The sequence below is a fragment of the Eumetopias jubatus genome, unplaced genomic scaffold (genome assembly GCF_037043125.1).
Source record: "Eumetopias jubatus isolate StellerSeaLion01/CBP00866 unplaced genomic scaffold, mEumJub1_p1.0 scaffold_4, whole genome shotgun sequence".
Lineage (NCBI taxonomy): Eukaryota > Metazoa > Chordata > Mammalia > Carnivora > Otariidae > Eumetopias > Eumetopias jubatus.
In genome coordinates this window covers 173,078,814-173,096,378 of record NW_028274810.1, presented here as the reverse complement: position 1 = coordinate 173,096,378, position 17,565 = coordinate 173,078,814, and the positions used below count along the sequence as shown (strand labels likewise).

At 35.8% G+C, this 17,565-nt stretch overlaps 1 protein-coding gene across 1 annotated transcript in view; it reads left to right on the top strand.

Annotated features, from left to right (window-relative positions):
- The first annotated feature begins 3,714 nt into the window (after positions 1 to 3,714).
- DNAJC5B (DnaJ heat shock protein family (Hsp40) member C5 beta) overlaps positions 3,715 to 17,565 on the top strand; it is a 56,950-nt gene continuing 43,099 nt past the window's right edge. Inside the window, exon 1 of the mRNA XM_028108733.1 lies at positions 3,715 to 3,833. Within this exon, the coding sequence (XP_027964534.1) occupies positions 3,715 to 3,833 (119 nt within the window). The remainder of the gene's footprint in view (positions 3,834 to 17,565) is intronic.

The following is a 17,565-nucleotide window of genomic DNA, read 5'->3' as shown; positions in this document are numbered from 1 at the left end:
TCTTTAAAAGACTTTATCTGTTTGAAAGGAAATCTTTTGGGAATAGAGCAAAGAAGGTGAAACAGTAATTTCCAAATTCTTTGTAACAACTCACTCTGCATATTGTTCAATCCACACCATAAAGCAAGTCAGCTACTGGATTTTATTCAGCAGGAATGGATTACAGTGTGATTGGATTTCTAAAAGAGATGATTTGAAAAAATACATAAACCAAAGTAATAGCAAGCTACCTACCATGTTTTCCTGGGTGTGAGTTTCTATGTCTGAAACTATTTGAGAGATGGAATCTGCCTTCCTTTTTTCCATCGGGAAGAGGAATGTGTAGAGGTATGGCCAGGGGGTAGGGAAAGATAAGTCCTAGGCAGTTTCCATGACTATTCTGTGGAAAGGATTGGGGGTAGCCCCCCAACTGACCCCATCTTTCTTGTTCTATACCTGGATAACTTTGAAGGGGGCGCCTTGGGAAAAAAAATTTCCAGTCACAATGTGAGAATGTCCTCCCTCTTCTTTCAGCCCCGAGGCCCAAAGTCTTCTTTTCTTTTGATTTATGCAGATAAATGATCAAGAGAGACACTGGCTACCACATCTATGCAGATCCAAGGTTAGGCTTAGATACAAGGGCTGTAATAGAAATATGTGCCAAGTTCTACAGAAATAAGTGGTTGTATTATCAGTCCAGATTTCATCTTTTCTGTGAAGTTCTCCCTAACATCCCCATTCAAGTTAACCACTCAGTTTTGATTTAATTACCCAACAGACATTTATCATACACCTAACACATCCTAGGCACAATGTTGGGCTTCTGGTGGCACAAAACAGAATCCCTGCCCTCCAGAAAATTCCTTCTCGCTCTATCCTCAGTATGTGTTTAACCTCTAAACACTAGTTTCATTATTGGCTTATAGTTTTGTATCTCGTATTAGTCTGAAATCTCCCAGAAGACTTGGCCTGCATTGCAGGCTTTGAATAAATAACTGAATTTTCTGCTGTGGGTATTACCATAATCTGTTTAGCAGATTATCTTCAGTAACGTGTAAATCCTTTTCCTGGATTAGTGATAGCAAGATCCGAGTAGGAAGGAATCAAAGCTGGTCATGGAGCATGAGGCTCACAACTGTGGAAACTGTGCATGTCTGAGACTTGTTAAAATTGATTTTAGGACATCTGTTGATTTATGGGAGCCATGATATCTCTTACTTCAAGAAATAGATGAAGAGTGAATATATTTTTTCCCCTCAAATTGAAACTGTTTCTTTGGAATGCTGAATATAGAGATAAATAGATAAAGCAAAGATAACTATTTGCCATACTTCCATTTCTTCTTAGTTCTCCTGAATAACTCTCCATAAACTTTCGTTATGAAAGTGCCTTAACCCAGATTTATCGCTGCTCCTTTTATCTGTACTAGTCATGTCTACACAATACACCTGAATGAATTTGTTTGAATATCTTAGTATATCATTGTTATTTCCCCAAAGTAGTCATTTCCAAGTACCAGGAAGCTACACTCAACTTAAGGATAAGTAGATGCAATAATGTAAGATTAGCCTGGCTTGGAAGTGCTTGGGGAACCACTGGTGGTCTTTAATTGAAAGAGTACATGACACTTAGGAGTTCTGGTTAACAAAGACCAAAACCTAGCTAAAATATGTTCAAAAGAAAAAAAACTGGTGTAAATTTGTGTATGGGGAGGAATTTTATTGGCTAAATCCAAGGAAAAGTTGATTGACAAGCTGTGGGAGGGGAAGAGTTGCAAGTGCACCTCTGAAAAAACTGGAACCAGGAGACTGAACTCTACTGGGTCTCTCTCCCATCTTTCAGCCACAGCTCCTCTTCTATGGATCAGTTTCAAACTCTCTCATTTCAGGCCAGCCAATAATACCTAAATTTTACATTTTACTGGTTTTACCATCTGTAGGATTGTTCTGTATATAAAAAAATGCTAGGGAAGGACTCTTATTGGTCTGCCTTGGTACCTACTCTTGCTCTCCTCAACTGAGATCAAGTAAGACTGAGGCAGCTGACAGGAAAGGCATATGTTGCAACAGGAACCTGAGCATTCCCCAGAAAAAGGAGAGCTAATAGGCTAATAGTAAAGTTGTCTGCTACAAGGATCTATGGCCCAAATTTCCCAAAAGGCATTTGTTAAGCTGGCTTATATAACACCTAACTCCATATCTTACAGTCCTAAAATTTGAATTGTTATGTTGATATATTCTTAGTTTGTGACTCGGGATCTTGCTAACCAGTAACATCTTAAAATCTCAGAGAGACTGTGGCCCTATTCCTTGTCCACAAAGCCACACAGAAATCCCTATCTTCCAAACTCCACTCATTTGTGGCATTTAGTATGACTTGTGAGAAACTGGCTGGTTGCCTCCATTCCTGGGAACCATAGGTGGATGTAGGGTGCAGGGCATCAGTATCTTGAACACTTGTGTGTGTGGTGGCAGTAGAACAGAGGGGACAGGGAAGGAAGTAGGGAGAGTGTCAGTTTTTCAGGCACGTCTTCCTTCAATTGTGAATAATCAGCTGGGCTGTGGTTTCAAGATGGGGCTCACCTGTAGGACTGGAACACATAGATGAATGGCATACCCCAGGCCTTGAATTGCTTACTCCCTAGGGGAGTTGTGATGGGTAGGCAAGAAAGGTAAGTTAGAGCAGTAATGAGTGTTAAGTGCCACAATTTACTGAATGGCTGCTATTAGAGCCATGCACATTAGAGTTTGTTTTGTGGCAGGCAAAATCAGATTCCTTCTCTTCTTATCCTTGTGTGAATCAGGAATTTGGGACTGGGGTCCTTCTGGCCTCCAGGGACACTACTTTCACAGGAGGCTGATTGAGGAAGGGACAGTGAAGCCATGCCATAAAATAAGCCCTTGTCCTTGGCATCTTTAGGCAAGATTTTTGCCTGGGTCTGACTTTTTTCAGTACTCTTCAAAGCTTTGCTTTTCTTCCCCCAAGAAGATAAAGGCGCACAAAAATACTTTGGAATTCCTCATATTGTTGCTGTTTATTGAATTCCTTAGGACCACAAACACAGTACCACACTGGGTCCTCAGGGACTTCTAAGGCCATCCTGACCCACCAGTCGACATCTGGGGGCTCTGCTCTTGCTTATGTTGGTTTGGTTATTAGCCTGGTGAGAACAGAGTTGGGAGATCAGCTCCATTCGGCCCCATCCACCACTGGGATGTGCCCATCCAGTTCAGCTGCTGCCACCGTTGTCACCAGGGATTCCCTGTGTTGAACATGAGTGTCTCTCTAAAGACATCCTAAGCCATCCTAAAACCAATAGAATCAAAGTAAAATGGAAGATTATTTCCAGTGCTAGCTAAATTTGGGAAATATATATAAAAGGAGCTGTTCAAATTCTGGCAAAAAAGAATCTACATATGCTGACCTGTGAGGAGTCATTTTCAACAATTCTGAATTAGCTGGGTATTTATTTAACATTTCACTTCTATTTAACCATGTGGACAAAGCCATATTCCATTTACATTACTGCCTGTAGCCTTTAACACCCTGACAAGAAGCTCTACTTTTGGCTCTCCTAAACCCTTTCTCCTCTCCTTTTGTGGCTGACATAAAAATGTACTTCAGATTGTCATTTACAAAAGGTTAAAGATAAACTATCTTTCTCTTCAGAGAGTGGGACCCAGTATGCATAACCTTCATAGCTATTTCCCCTCTTTGCTTTTGCAGTCTGAGAAAATGGCATGTAACATACCTAACCAAAGACAGCGGACTTTGTCTACATCTGGAGAAGCTCTATATGAAATTCTTGGTCTGCATAAGGGAGCATCAAATGAAGAAATTAAGAAAACCTACAGGTACAGAGAAAGTTCAATGATGACATTGTTGTACTACTAGTGATAGTTATTTTGTGATAGGCAAGTGCCCCCAATTAAAGACACAAGCTTCTTGCCAAGACCAAGTAATTGGAGTTTTGAACTTCATGTTCCCTGTTCCACAACATAGGCAGTTAGGAATAAACAAGTATGACACTGACTTTCTAAAAGAATGCTCTCATGATTTTGGGCCTTAGGAAAAGGAAGCCTGTGTTCTAGGCCTGCAATGTCAGAGAAAGAAAGACACAGATCGCTGAGAATGACCAGGAGTTTTAATTTAACTTAAATGATATAGCATCATGGAATCTGGTAGAGGGATTTTAAAAAAGGAGGGAGGGGGCTCTCACAATTGCTATATTATACGCTATGCTTTTCAAGTCTTCAATTTTGATTTTTCATATCTGATCTAGTTCCAAGTTAGCTATTTTTGGGAAAAACTCAAATACATTTTTCTTTAGAGCTCCAAGCAGTTAAAAAAATATTGAGCAGAAAATAACTTACTTATTGTAGAAAATTTGAAACTGCTCAAAATGAAGAAATAACATTTATCCATAATTTTATCTCCAGCATTTGTTTCCTTTTAGTCTTTTTTTCTGTCTAGATAAGACATTTTAAAATCAAATTGGATTTGCTGATACCCTCTATCTTTTTAACAAGGTTCTATCATGAAAATATCTTGGTATTATTAAATATTGATTTTTTTAATGATGCAGCTTATATCTATTCTGTAATATAATCACTTTATGAGCAATTTAAAGTTTAAGTTCCTTTAATTTCCCCCTATACTTAATATTCCTGTACACAAATCATGATGCATATTTTCAAGTATTTCATTATTTTCTTTTTAAAGATTATTCGTTTATTTATTTATTTATTTAGAGTGTGCGAGTAGGGATGGGGAGGAGGAGCTGAGGGAGAGGGAGAGTGAGAATCCCAAGCAGACTCCCTGCTGACGGCAGAGCCCACACAGGGCTGCTCACAACCCTGAGATCATGACCTGAGCCAAAATCAAAAATTGGACACTCAACCAACTAAGCCCCCCAAGCGCCCCTCATTTTCTTATTGAGGCATAAAGCTGTGCCTTTAGAGGAAAAATTAAATCAAAATATAAATGAAACTTTCAGATTTTAATTGTTTACTTCTTGATTTGACCTTGAATTAGGTTTTTAAAACTTAGAGTATATATATATATATTTTGACATATGGCAGTTTAGAATTAAGAAGACAAATTTGTTAGTATTTCCTTTATGGATTTTGTTTTATCTGTCATGTTTAAAAAGCTACTCTTGATTACAATATTATAAAAATATTAACCCATATCTTCTTCCAGTACATTTATAACTTATTTTCATATTAAATCTTTGATCCATTTGGAGTTTATTTTGATGTAAGAAATGAAGGTAAGATTCTAGATTTATTTTTCCCCAAATCACTAGCCTACAAACATTTATTGACTTCTCCATTTCTATCTACTGATGGGAAATTCACTGGCTTTGGATTAGAAACTTCACCATGATGTGGTAAAGCATGGGATCTGAAATGCCTTCAAGAAGCACGTGAAGAATAAATGACAGAGGTGAAAATTGTCATTTGGATCCAAATAGTTCTGTGAAAATGGTCAAGGAGCTTGATCTAAAGTCACTATTAATCTTTTCATTTATATTTCAGTTAAGGTTCTGGGGACAGAAAGTCTTTGCTGTTTCATTGCTCCCCAGAGTTATTTAGGCGTATGCCTGGGAGCTGCTCAACCTTCTGTGTGTAGGTACCCTTGGCTGAAAGTTACTAAACTCGACACTTAAGGCTTCAGGCTTAGATACTGTGCTGGAAATGGGGGTTTGGAATCCAAGTAATTGCATTGCAAGTTTACTCTACCTATAAAGATGCTTCCCAAAATGAGAAAAAAAAGTGATATCTAACTACCTTGTAAGCTTTAAAATCCACTTTACAAATGTGACTTTAATTGCCTCAATTAATTTTGTAAGCTAAAATTTCAGGTCATATCCTAATTAAGGCACTAATTATGCTGAGTTGTTTGCAAGTTTAATAATTACAACCTAAAATCTTTTCATGTAATCAGTGTCTTGCTATTAATTTTGTTTTAATGTCATACAAATATCATTTTTTTCAGCTGATTAGGGTGCTAGTATGCTGCCAAAAGCATCTACTTCTATCTAAATTACACATTTGTATTCTGCAAGTTATTCAAAATATATGAACAGGCTGAAAATCCACTGAGAACATTATTCTTATATTCAGAGATCTGGATCAAAGCAGTCACAATATAGTGAAATTAAAAGTCAGTGAAATTTAATAAAATTACAAGTTGTTGAATCCATACTCTACTTGACCAATGTTGTAATCCTTGGTTGTGCTCTTGAAAGCAAGGCTGAATTAGATTTCTTCTTTTACATTTTATTTTTATTTTTGAACAGCTAATATATTCACCTGATTAAAATGAGAACATGCAAACACATATACAAAAAAAGTTTCCCTCCTACGTCATATTCCCCAATTTTCCTCCTCAGGGAAGGCAATTTTTTGTGTACCTTCCAGAGAGATTTTAGGCCTATATAAGCTTATATAGAGACCTTCTGATCTGAGCAAAATGGTGTAGACTTGTTTCTCTCTGCCCCTTCCTGTCAAGCATGACTAAAAGCCTTGGAAATAACATGAGAGACAACTAAAGAACGCTAAAAGGTAGAAAGAGGAAGATGAATTAGTTAGGGGCCAGAGGACCAAGGGAACAACACAGTGGCAAGGGCATGTTATGATTCTCCATCCAAGAGAATGTAAACCAGGCCCAGCCTTTCCTGACGCCCAGTCTAGCAAGAGAAGGCAGCCAGATAGCCTTATTCTTCCTCCGAACTGAGCAAGAGTCCTGCCACCAACTCTAGACAAGCCCAGAAGAATAGCAAGGAGAACCAACTGAATGTTCCCCTAACAGTAACCTACCAGGGAACTTTCCCACCAGTCTGAGACTCCTCTCTCCCACCCAGACTCTACCTGACAGGGGAGATTAGCAAGTGGGATTCTTCCACAACAATCACCCAGCCCAAAAAGTGCTTTTTGTCTCTGTAGCCTGGAGATTTCCTTCCTCCACATAATGGCACCAAGCCACTCAACCTGGGAACCTCCTTTTACTTTCTCAGCTAGTACCAACAAGTACCAGTGGGGCCTCAGAAAAGGAGACAAAAAGACAAACACAGTACCATCAAGTCTCTGAAAATTAGACTGTCATTGGAGCCACAGCCCACAAAAGTAGGCTATAACCAATATGCTAAATCTAAACAGAGTAAATACCTGTTAAAATAAAAAATTTAAGTAGGACCCAGAGTCTCCTAATAGCCAAAATGCCCAGATACAATTAAAATCACTTATCATACAAAAAAACAACAAGCAAGAAAATTGCAACTTGAGTGACAAAAGATAATCCTTTGAGTCTCACACTGAGATGAACCAGACACTAGAATTATCTGACAAGTAACTATCATAAGAAAAATTCAACAAACAATTACAAATTCTTTTGAAACAAGTGAAAAAATAGAAAATTTCAGCAGAGAAATAGGAATTACAAAACAGAACCAATAGAAATTATAGGACTGAAAAATAACAGAAATAATAAAAATACCTTGAAGAACTCAATAGTAGAGTGCAACTGACAGGATAGAATCAGTGAAGTTGAGGACAGATCCATAGAATTAACCCAATCTGAACAAAAGAGAGAAAATAAACTGAAAACGAACAAACATAGTCTCAGGAACCTATAAGATCATAACAAAAGAGTAGAACTGGTGTCCTAGAAGGGGAGAAAGAGAGTGGGCCTGAAAGAGTATTCAAAGAAATAATGACTGTAAATTTCCCAAATATAACAAAACATATAAATTCACAGATCAAGCAGCTAAGTGAATTCCAAAAAGGATAAATCCAAAGAAATCCATGCCCAGACACATCATAATTATATTTCTGAAAACTAAAGACAAAGAAAATATCTTGAAAGCAGCCAGAGAGAAACAAGACATTACCTATAGAGGGATACCAATTCAAAAGACAACAGATTTCTCATCTGAAACAACAGAGGCCAGAAGTAGCACACCATTTTTCAAGAAAGAAAAGAAAGAAAATTACTGTCAACTGCAAATTCTGTATCTGTTGAAACTATACCTAGGGAATTAAGGGAAAATAAAAAAATTCCCACATGAAGGAAAACTAAAAGATTTTGTCACTTAGCCAGATTTACTCTTAAAGAATGGCTAAAGAACATTTTACAAAAGAAATAATAAAGGAAGGAATCTTACATCATTAAGGAAGGAAGAAAGAACAATGGAAAATGCAGAAATATGGGTAAATACAATATGCTATCATCTTCATGAATTTTCTGAATTATATATGACAATTGGTACAAAAATTCTAACACCATCTGATACTCAAGACAATGATATTTAAAAGTAAAGAGGACAAGAAAACCTAAATGAAAAGTTTCTGTACTTAGATTGGTAAAACACTGATATCAGTAGACTGTGATAACTTCTGACTTCTTTAATACATCAGATATCTTGCTTGTTTAATAGGGACAGGTATTCATTAAATAGATTGTACAAGCAGCTTTCATTGAAGTTTAGAAAATAAGACTTATCAACATGTTTCAGTTGTTCTGGTGATGTGATGCTTCAGGTCTCCTTTATCTTCTGCAGAATAAATTCAGTTGTTCGCTTCCAAATAAGCACAAAAAAAAGAAAAAGAAAAAGAAAAAGAAAACTATACAAACTAATACACTCCAAAACACTACAATAAAGCTCTTCAGCCCTGGGAGATTTCTGGGAGGCCCTAGCCACCAAACTTCCAAGTATGCCATGAATTGCCCGAACTCCTAGCCCTGACTGTGATGGTTCAAAGATGGCATCCCTATCATAGCCCTACAACAATGCTACCTGATTCTGTGTTCCCCTTGGTAACTTGAATGAGGCAAATAAATAATAAATAAATGCATGCACTTTAGGTATGTCATTAGACCCTTTTCTTGATATTGACTGGCACATAAAAATCCTTCACTCCAAACCCAGTAGATTGTTGATCTATACCTCATGCTGCTGCCTACTTATAATGAAGCCAAGAAGGCTGATCAGAGCATGTAGCATGTAGTATGTCTAGAGTCTCTTAGAATCCTAATGGCTTTATAACAACAAGTCTAGTTCATTATTCAACAAATATTTATTGAGTACTGTTTTAGGCACTGAGAAAATTGCATTGAACAAAAGAGATGAAATCCCTATATTCCTGAAGCCTATATTCTGGGCTGGGGGAGCAGGGAGGCTTAATAATAAATAAAATATACAGTCTATCAGATATTGGTAAGTGCTGTGGAGAAAAGCAAAGCAGGTAGGAGGTTGGGGAGTGCTAGGTGTTACATATTCTCTTTAAGGTGTTCCATGTTGATTTTAACACTAAAATCTCTCAGTTGCAGTGAATTTTAAGTATAAAGTAGCAGCAGTTAGGAGTAGAGGGTATGAAGTCAGAAAGACCTGGATTCAAACCTCTTCTCTTAGCCTCATTTTCTTCATAAGTAAAATGCAGTCAAATGCAGAAAACAGTACTGACTTCAGAGGGTTGCTAAGGATTAAAAGAGATGATACATGTAAAGTGTTTAGCCAAGTTCTGGCACACTGTTACTGGGTACCACAAAGAATACATAAGGCAGCAGAGAAAGAGGCCTATAGAATGGCATTCTTCAAAGTTGGCTGGGGCATAGGTGTAAGAAGACTCTCCAAGAAATGTGTGTGTATGCATTCATGCACATGTATATGTGAGAGTGAGTGTGTGTGTGTGTGTGTGATGTGTGTGTATAGATTCTGTGACATTTAAATTCTGTTGAATACATTTAAAATAATGTTACAACTGTTTTATTTTTTTTATTTTTTTTATTTTTTATTTTTTACAACTGTTTTATTTTAACATGCCAATGTCTGTAATATGCTGAAAATTACATCCTTTGCATCTGTTTTATCTTACAAAAAAATTTAGATGCCAAGTTAAAAATGTTGACAGGACAATTTCTCAAATTTATTTTAAGGAACATATAAGCAAAAAATTAGAATCTAATTGATAGAGAGAGGGAGGGTGGGAAAGAGAGAGAGAGAAGGAAACCTAAACATCATACCCAAAATGATTACAAGGAGCCATTTAGGGTGATTTGGGAGAGAAGGCCTATGGGGGGGGGGGCTTCCCTGCAGCCCTTTATATGTTCCACAACTCACTGTGCTGTTCAATCAGAGCATGAAATCCTCACAGGTTGTAATTCACTCTTCTTTTCTGCCTTTCCCATTCCATCAAGTCCCTCAGGGCAGGCATTATGTTTTGTCTTCCATTGCACTTCCATTAGTCCTAGCTAATATTTACCAAATTCAAAAATGAATTGGTCAACAAATAGATTTTGCCTGTGGGTATATGTCTGTTTCTCCATACTTATATTCTCAGCTACTTCAGGACCTTTTCTCAAATGTTTTGTCACTTAGCTGAACAGGAAGTCATTCACTGACCCAGTGAAGAAAGGGACAGCTCAGCAAGGAAAGACCATAGTTTCAGATTGGGACACAAGTACATTTTTTTAGGTCTGTGAGACCTTCAAGTAAAATGTAGTTAGGGGATAAGGAAAGGAAAACTCCGCGAAAATAGAGCCAGTTATGTAATATAGAAAATGTGTCTTGAGTATTCAAAATCTCATATGCAACTTAAATGTTAGTTTTTATTTACACTGATGTGTACATTTTTTAATTTAGATAGAAACAAAATTAAGATGCCAAAAAGGGAAGCCAACTGGTTTTCCTGGCATTTTGGGTATAAGAGCCTAACAAAATGCTGACCTACTAGATGAGAAATGAGACAAATATCTAGCCCTTCTTTAGCTCTTCAGAAAACCACAAAATCAGAGTGAACTAGTTTTGTACATTACCATCTGGGTTTCTGTGCCTCATGAATTAACTTGTCAACGAGGTACCAAATATCCTTTCACAGGGTATCAGGGACTTGATTTTTCTACTTCATTCAATTTCACATGGAACTTTCTGGAAATCATCCTCCTCTGAAGAGGTGAGTTTGCTCAGAGTAGACCAACATGAGGCAAATGCTATTTTCACAAGAAGCAGGAAAGAGTGTCATTTCCATAGTGATCTGTGGCAACCCCAATCTGTGGTGCTTTTACCCATCTTTATTAGCAATTATAGGTCATAACAGAGGCTGCTTATGAATAAAGTGTAAATGTCAGGGGAATGCATAACTAATAGAAGAATTGTAAATATTTACAAGGCAAAGTGATGATTCAAGCTCACAAGATAAATTGAAATTAATCTCTATCAATACTAATTTGTTTCCTGAATTCTAAAACCTTCCACTAAAAAGAAGATTATATGAGGCTATGTCAGAGTTATCTTTCAGGTCAGTGGCATAACCTCCCTTGTCCCATGGCAAATCTACTTGGTCCTCTTAGTTCTTCACACAACTTCATTTTTTTCCTGGGCACTAGAATCATTATGATCAACGAATTTTTTTTCCCACTCACTCATTCACTCAATGTCTATTTAGTTTTGGATACTTATTTATATTATACTGTGAGAAATGAATATACATATCTATGTATCTATGTCTATCTATATACATGTAATTTGTACCACTTAAAGGGCTCACCTTATAGAGTTAGATTTAGTAAGGTTGAAAGATACATATAGAAAAACAAGCAAAATAAGGGAGACTGTGGTGAGTGGAATAGATTGACTTGAGCATAGAATTCATATTAATCATTTAAATGAAAGTGAATGCTTCATTCCATCATTCATTCCTGTCCTAGAAACTATGCTAGTTTCTATTAAGAAATTAGTTCTGACATGTCCTTGGGAATCTAGAAGCTACTCACCTTCCCACAGCTGTACCCACTCAGGAAAGACCTGAGAAAGCCCTAAGTTCTCAATTCTGGCTGACCTTGTAGATCTGTACAAGCAGGAAGTAAAGGCTAAGGCAGAGCTGTAAACTGTCTGGCTCAGCACTGAAGATGTGTCCTAACATATGTACAAAGCCCACCTGTGAAGGCTGGGACATTCTTGGTTCTAGGTGTATAAGAAAATCTCTGTCTAATCCTTAGCTGGTAAGCTAATGGAACAGACTTCAGTGGCCACACATGACTAAGAATACAGATGTTACAAAATTAGATCAGAAAAGTCACTGAATAAATAATTACAACAAGCAACAATTAAAAATCATGGGGACAGGGGAGAGTCTAATTTGCAGAGCTGCCAAATTATAATATTCAAAATGTCCAGTTTTCGAAAAAATATATGAGGCATGCAAAGAAACAAGAAAGGTCTATATTGGGGGGAGGAGGGATCTATAGAAACTGTCTTTGAGAATGCTCCAAATTTGGACATGCTAGACAAAGACTATAAATAAGCTAAATATGTTTAAAGGCTAAAGGAAACCATGTCTAAAGAACTGAAGGGAAGATTGAGAATGATACCTCACTAAATACAGAATATCAATTAAAAAATGAATTTATATAAAGGAACCAAAATAGAAATTCTGGAGTTGAAAAGCATAGTAACTGAAATGAAGAATTTACTGGAGGAATTCAATAGGTAATTTGAACAGGCAGAAGAAAGAATCAGTGAAATTGAAGATAGGTCAATTAAGATTATACAGTCTGAGTAACATAAAGATAAAAGAATGAAGAAAAATGAACAGATCCCAAGAGACCTGAGTATAGCATCATGCATATATATATATATAAAATGAGTGGAAAGAGAGAAAGGGGCAGAAAGAATATCTGATTAAATAATGGCTGAAAACTTTCCAATTTAATGAAAAATGTTAATCTATACATCCAAGAAGTTCCATGAACTCCAAGTAGAATAAACTCATGAAAATCTTCACTGAGATACGTCATAACCAACCGTTCAAAGTCAGAGTATATTTCAAGTATCAAGAGAGAAGTGACCCATCATGTATAAGAGATCCTCAATAAGATCAACAACTGATTTCTCATTAGAAACCATGAGGCCAGAAGGCAATGGTATGATATAGTCAAAGCATTGAAAGAAAAAATATGTTAACCAAAAATTCTATATGTAGCAAAATTATCCATCTAAAATGAAGGAGATATTCATTTATTTCTAGATAAATGAATAACTGAGTCATTGGCAGACGTTTCCTATAAGAAATGCCAAAAGGAATCCTTCAGAATGAAATGAACATTAGACCATAATTTGAATCTACATGAAAAATTAGAGAACACCAGTAAAAGCAACTTCACAGGTAAATATGTTTGTAGATCCTCTTTTTTCTATCTGATTTAATAGGGGCGCCTGGGTGGCTCAGTCGGTTAAGCATCTATCCGGTTTAAAAGACAACTGCATTAAACAATAATTATATATCTATGTTGAATGACACAGAATGTATAAGGATGTAATTTGTAGCAATAGCAGCATTAATGGGGAGGTGGAACTATAATAGAAGTTTTTGTATACTTTTGACAGCATATTAATGTGAACTAGATATTCAAAAATTAAGATATTAATTGTAATCCCAAGGGTAAACACATACACACAAAAAGCCTTAAAAATATATAAAAGAAATGATATAGGAATTATATCATTCCTAGTAATGGAGAGAAGCTAGTAATAGTAATAGGAGAATCGAACAAAAAAGATATAAGAATACAAATAGAAGGGTGCCTGGGTGGCTCAGTCAATTAAGTGTTCAACTCTTGATTTTGGCTCAGGTCTTGATTTCAGGGTCATAAGTTAAAGCCCTGCATTGGGATCCATGCTGGGCATGGAGTCTACTTAAAAAAAAAAAAAAAGATACAAATAGAAAAATGGCAAAAGTCCTTCCTTATCAGGAATTACTTTAAATATAAATGGATTAAACTCTCAAATGAAAAGACAGAGATTGGCAAGTGGATTTTTAAAAAAATGATCCAACTCTATGCTGTCTTGAGAAACACTTACCTTAGATTCAAAGACAAATAGGATGACAGTGAAAGTAGGGACAAAAATATTATATGGAAGTAGTAATCCAAGAGAGCTGGAGAGGCTATACTAGTATCAGACAAAATAAACTTTATCTTAAAGTTACCAGAAACAAAAAAGGACATTTTTAAAAAAATCAATCCTTTAAGAATATGTAGCAATTAGAAACAAATATGTGCCTAACAACAAACAGAACCCCAAAATACATGTGAAAAAACTGAAGAATTGAAGGGAGGGACAGATGGTTCAACAGTAGTAATTGGAGACTTCAATACCTCACTTTCAATAGTGAACAGAACAACTAGACAGAAAAATCAGCAAGGAAACAGATTTGTACAATGCCATATGCCAGCTAGAACTACTGTACATCTATAGAACACTCTACCCAATAACAAGTGCATATGGAACATTCTCCATGTTAAGCCATATGTTTGGCCACAAAACAAGTATCAATAAATCCAGAAACATTTAAATCAAATGAAGTGTGTTCTTTGGCTACAATGGAATGAAATTTGAAATCAATAACAAGGAAATTTGGACAATTCAGAAACATGTAGAAATTAAACAACACACTCCTAAATAACTAAGGCATCAAAGAAGAAATCACAAGGGAAATTGGAAAATACTTTGAGATCGATGAAAGCAAAAACACACCATACAAAAACTTATGGGATGCAGTGAAAGTAATTCTCAGAAGGAAACTTAGAATAGCAAATGCCTACATTAAAAAGGAAGAAAATCTCAAATAACCTAATCTTCCACTTTAAGAAACCAGGAAAAGAATCACAAACTAGACAACAAGCATGACGGAAAAAAGAATAGTGAAGATTAGAGTGAAAATAAGTGAAATAGAGAATAAAAGAATGAGAAAATCGACAAAACCAAAAGCTTGTTATTTGAAAACACTAACAAGATTGACAATTTTTTACCTAAACCGACCAAAAGAAAGAGGAAACTCAAATTACTAAAATAAGGAATAAAAGCACAGGGACATTACAACTGACCTTACAAGAAAAAAATTATAAAAGAATACTATGAACAATTGCTTACCAATAAAATTAAACAACCTACCAACTTGCATTCCCACCAACAGTGTAAGAGGGTTCCCCTTTCTCCACAACCTCTCTAACATTTCTTGTTTCTTGCCTTGTCAATTTTTGCCATTCTAACTGGTGTAAGGTGGTATCTCAATGTAGTTTTGATTTGAATTTCCCTGATGGCTAATGATGATGAACATTTTTTCATGTGTCTGTTAGCCATTTGTATGTCTTCTTTTGAGAAGTGTTTTGTTCATGTTTTCTGCCCATTTATTGACTTGATTATTTGTTTTTTGGGTGTTGAGTTTGAAGGGGGAGAAGTCAGAGGGGGAGACGAACCATGAGAGACTATGGACTCTGAGAAACAAACTGAGGGTTTTAGAGAGGAGGGGGCAGGGGGGCTGGGTTAGCCCAGTGATGGGTATTAAGGAAGGCATGTATTGCATGGAGCACTGGGTGTTATATGCAAACAGTGAATCATGGAACACTACATCAAAAACTAATGGCGTACTGTATGGTGACTAATATAACACAATAAAATAAAATAAAATAAAGAAAAGAAAGAAAAGAAAAGAAAAGAAATTAGATAACCTAGATAAAATGAACAAATTCTTAGAAACACACAAACTAACAAATTCACTCAAGAAGAAATAGAAAATCTAAATAGATCTATAAAATGTGAAGATTGAGTCCATATTCAAAGAAAAAATATCCAGCAATGAAAAGTCCCTCTCCAGGTGGCTTTACTGGTGAATTCTACCAAGGAGAAGGAGAAGGAGGAAAAATAACAATAATGCTTTCTCAAATTCTTCCAAAAAAGTAGGAGAGAGGATATACCCTAACTTCTTCTATAAAGCCAGGGTTACCCTGATATTAAAGACATCACCAGATAAGTACAGGACAATCAATCTTATGAATATAGAAGCAGAAACCCTCAACAAAATAGTAGCAAACTGAATTCAACAACATATTAAAAAGATGATACACCATGACAGGTATCATTTATTCTAAGAATATAAAGTTGGGTCAATATATGCAAATCAATGTATTTTACCATATTAATAGAATGGAGAATGGGGCACCTGGGGGGCTCAGTCCGTTAAGCATCTGACTCCTGATTTCAGCTCAGGTCATGATCTCAAAGTCCTGGAATTCAGCCTCATGTTGGGCTACATGATCAGTGGTGATTCTGCTGGAGATTCTCTCCCTCCCTCTCCCTCTGCCCCTCCCCCTGCTCACTCCCTCTCTCCTTAAATTAAATAAATAAATCTTAAAAAAAAGACTAGAGGAAAAAAATGGCATATTCATCTTGATAGATGCAGAAAAGCCTTTTGACAAAACCCAGTACCCCTTCGTGATAAAAATACTCAAAAAACTAGCAATAGAAGGGGATTTTCTCAACTTGATAAGTTGAGAAAAAAAACCTGTAGCTATTATCATATTTAAGAGTTAAAGATTGAAAACTTTCCCCTTAAGATCTGAACCAAGATAGGAATGTCTTCTCTCACTACTTCCTTCAATGGTGTATTGGAATTTATACTAAGGCAATTCAGCAAGAATAAGAAATAAAAGAAGTCCAGATAGGAAAGAAAGAAAACTAACTCTATTTACAGATGATATGATCTTATACATAGAAAAACATACTGAATACATACCAGTGTGCACATACACACACAACTAGAGCTAACAAAAGAGTTCAGCAAAGTTTTAGGACTTAAGTTCAATATACAAAAATCTAGATGCTAGCACAATCCAAAAATAAAATTAAGAAAAGAATTCTATTCACAATAATATCTAAAAGAATAAAATACTTAGGCAAAAATTTAACCAAGGAAGTAAAGGACTTACACTGAAAACTACAAAACATTGTTGAAAGAAATTAAAGGCCTAAATACATGGAAAGACATCCCATGTTCACAGATTGTAAGACTAAATATTATTAAGATGAATCTACATATTTGATGCAATCTTATCAAAATTCCAACTACCTTTTTTTGCAGGATTGGATAAACTGATCCTAAAATTCACATGGAAATGAAATGCAAAGAACCCAGAATAACAAAACAGAATCTTGAAAAAGATGAAGTTGCAGGACTCAACACTTCCTGATTTCAAAACTTATTACAAAATTTTAATAATAAAAACAGTGTGGCACTGGCATAAAGACAGATACAAAAATCAATGGAATAGAATTAAAAGTTCAGAAATTAACCCATACATCTATAGACAAGTGGATCTTAATAAGGATGCCAAAACCATTCACTGAGAGAAAGAAAAATCTTTTCAACAAATAGTGCTGGAATAACTGGATATCCACATGGAAAAGAATGAATTTGGTCTTCTACCTCATACCTTATACAAAACTTAATCAAAATGCATCAAAGACCTAAAACTACAAAAATCAGAAGGAAACATTGGTACAAATCTTTAAGACCTTGAATTAAGCAACTGTTTTTTAAAATATGATACAAAAGAGGAAACAGATAAACTGAACTTCATCAAAATTAAAAACTGTTGTGCACGAAAGGATACTATCAGGAAAATAAAAAGACAGCTCACAGAACTCTAGAAAATATTCAGATCAGACATCTAATAAGTGTTTAATATCCAGAATATATAAAGAATACTTACAACTCAACAATAAAAAGACAATTCAATTTAAAAATG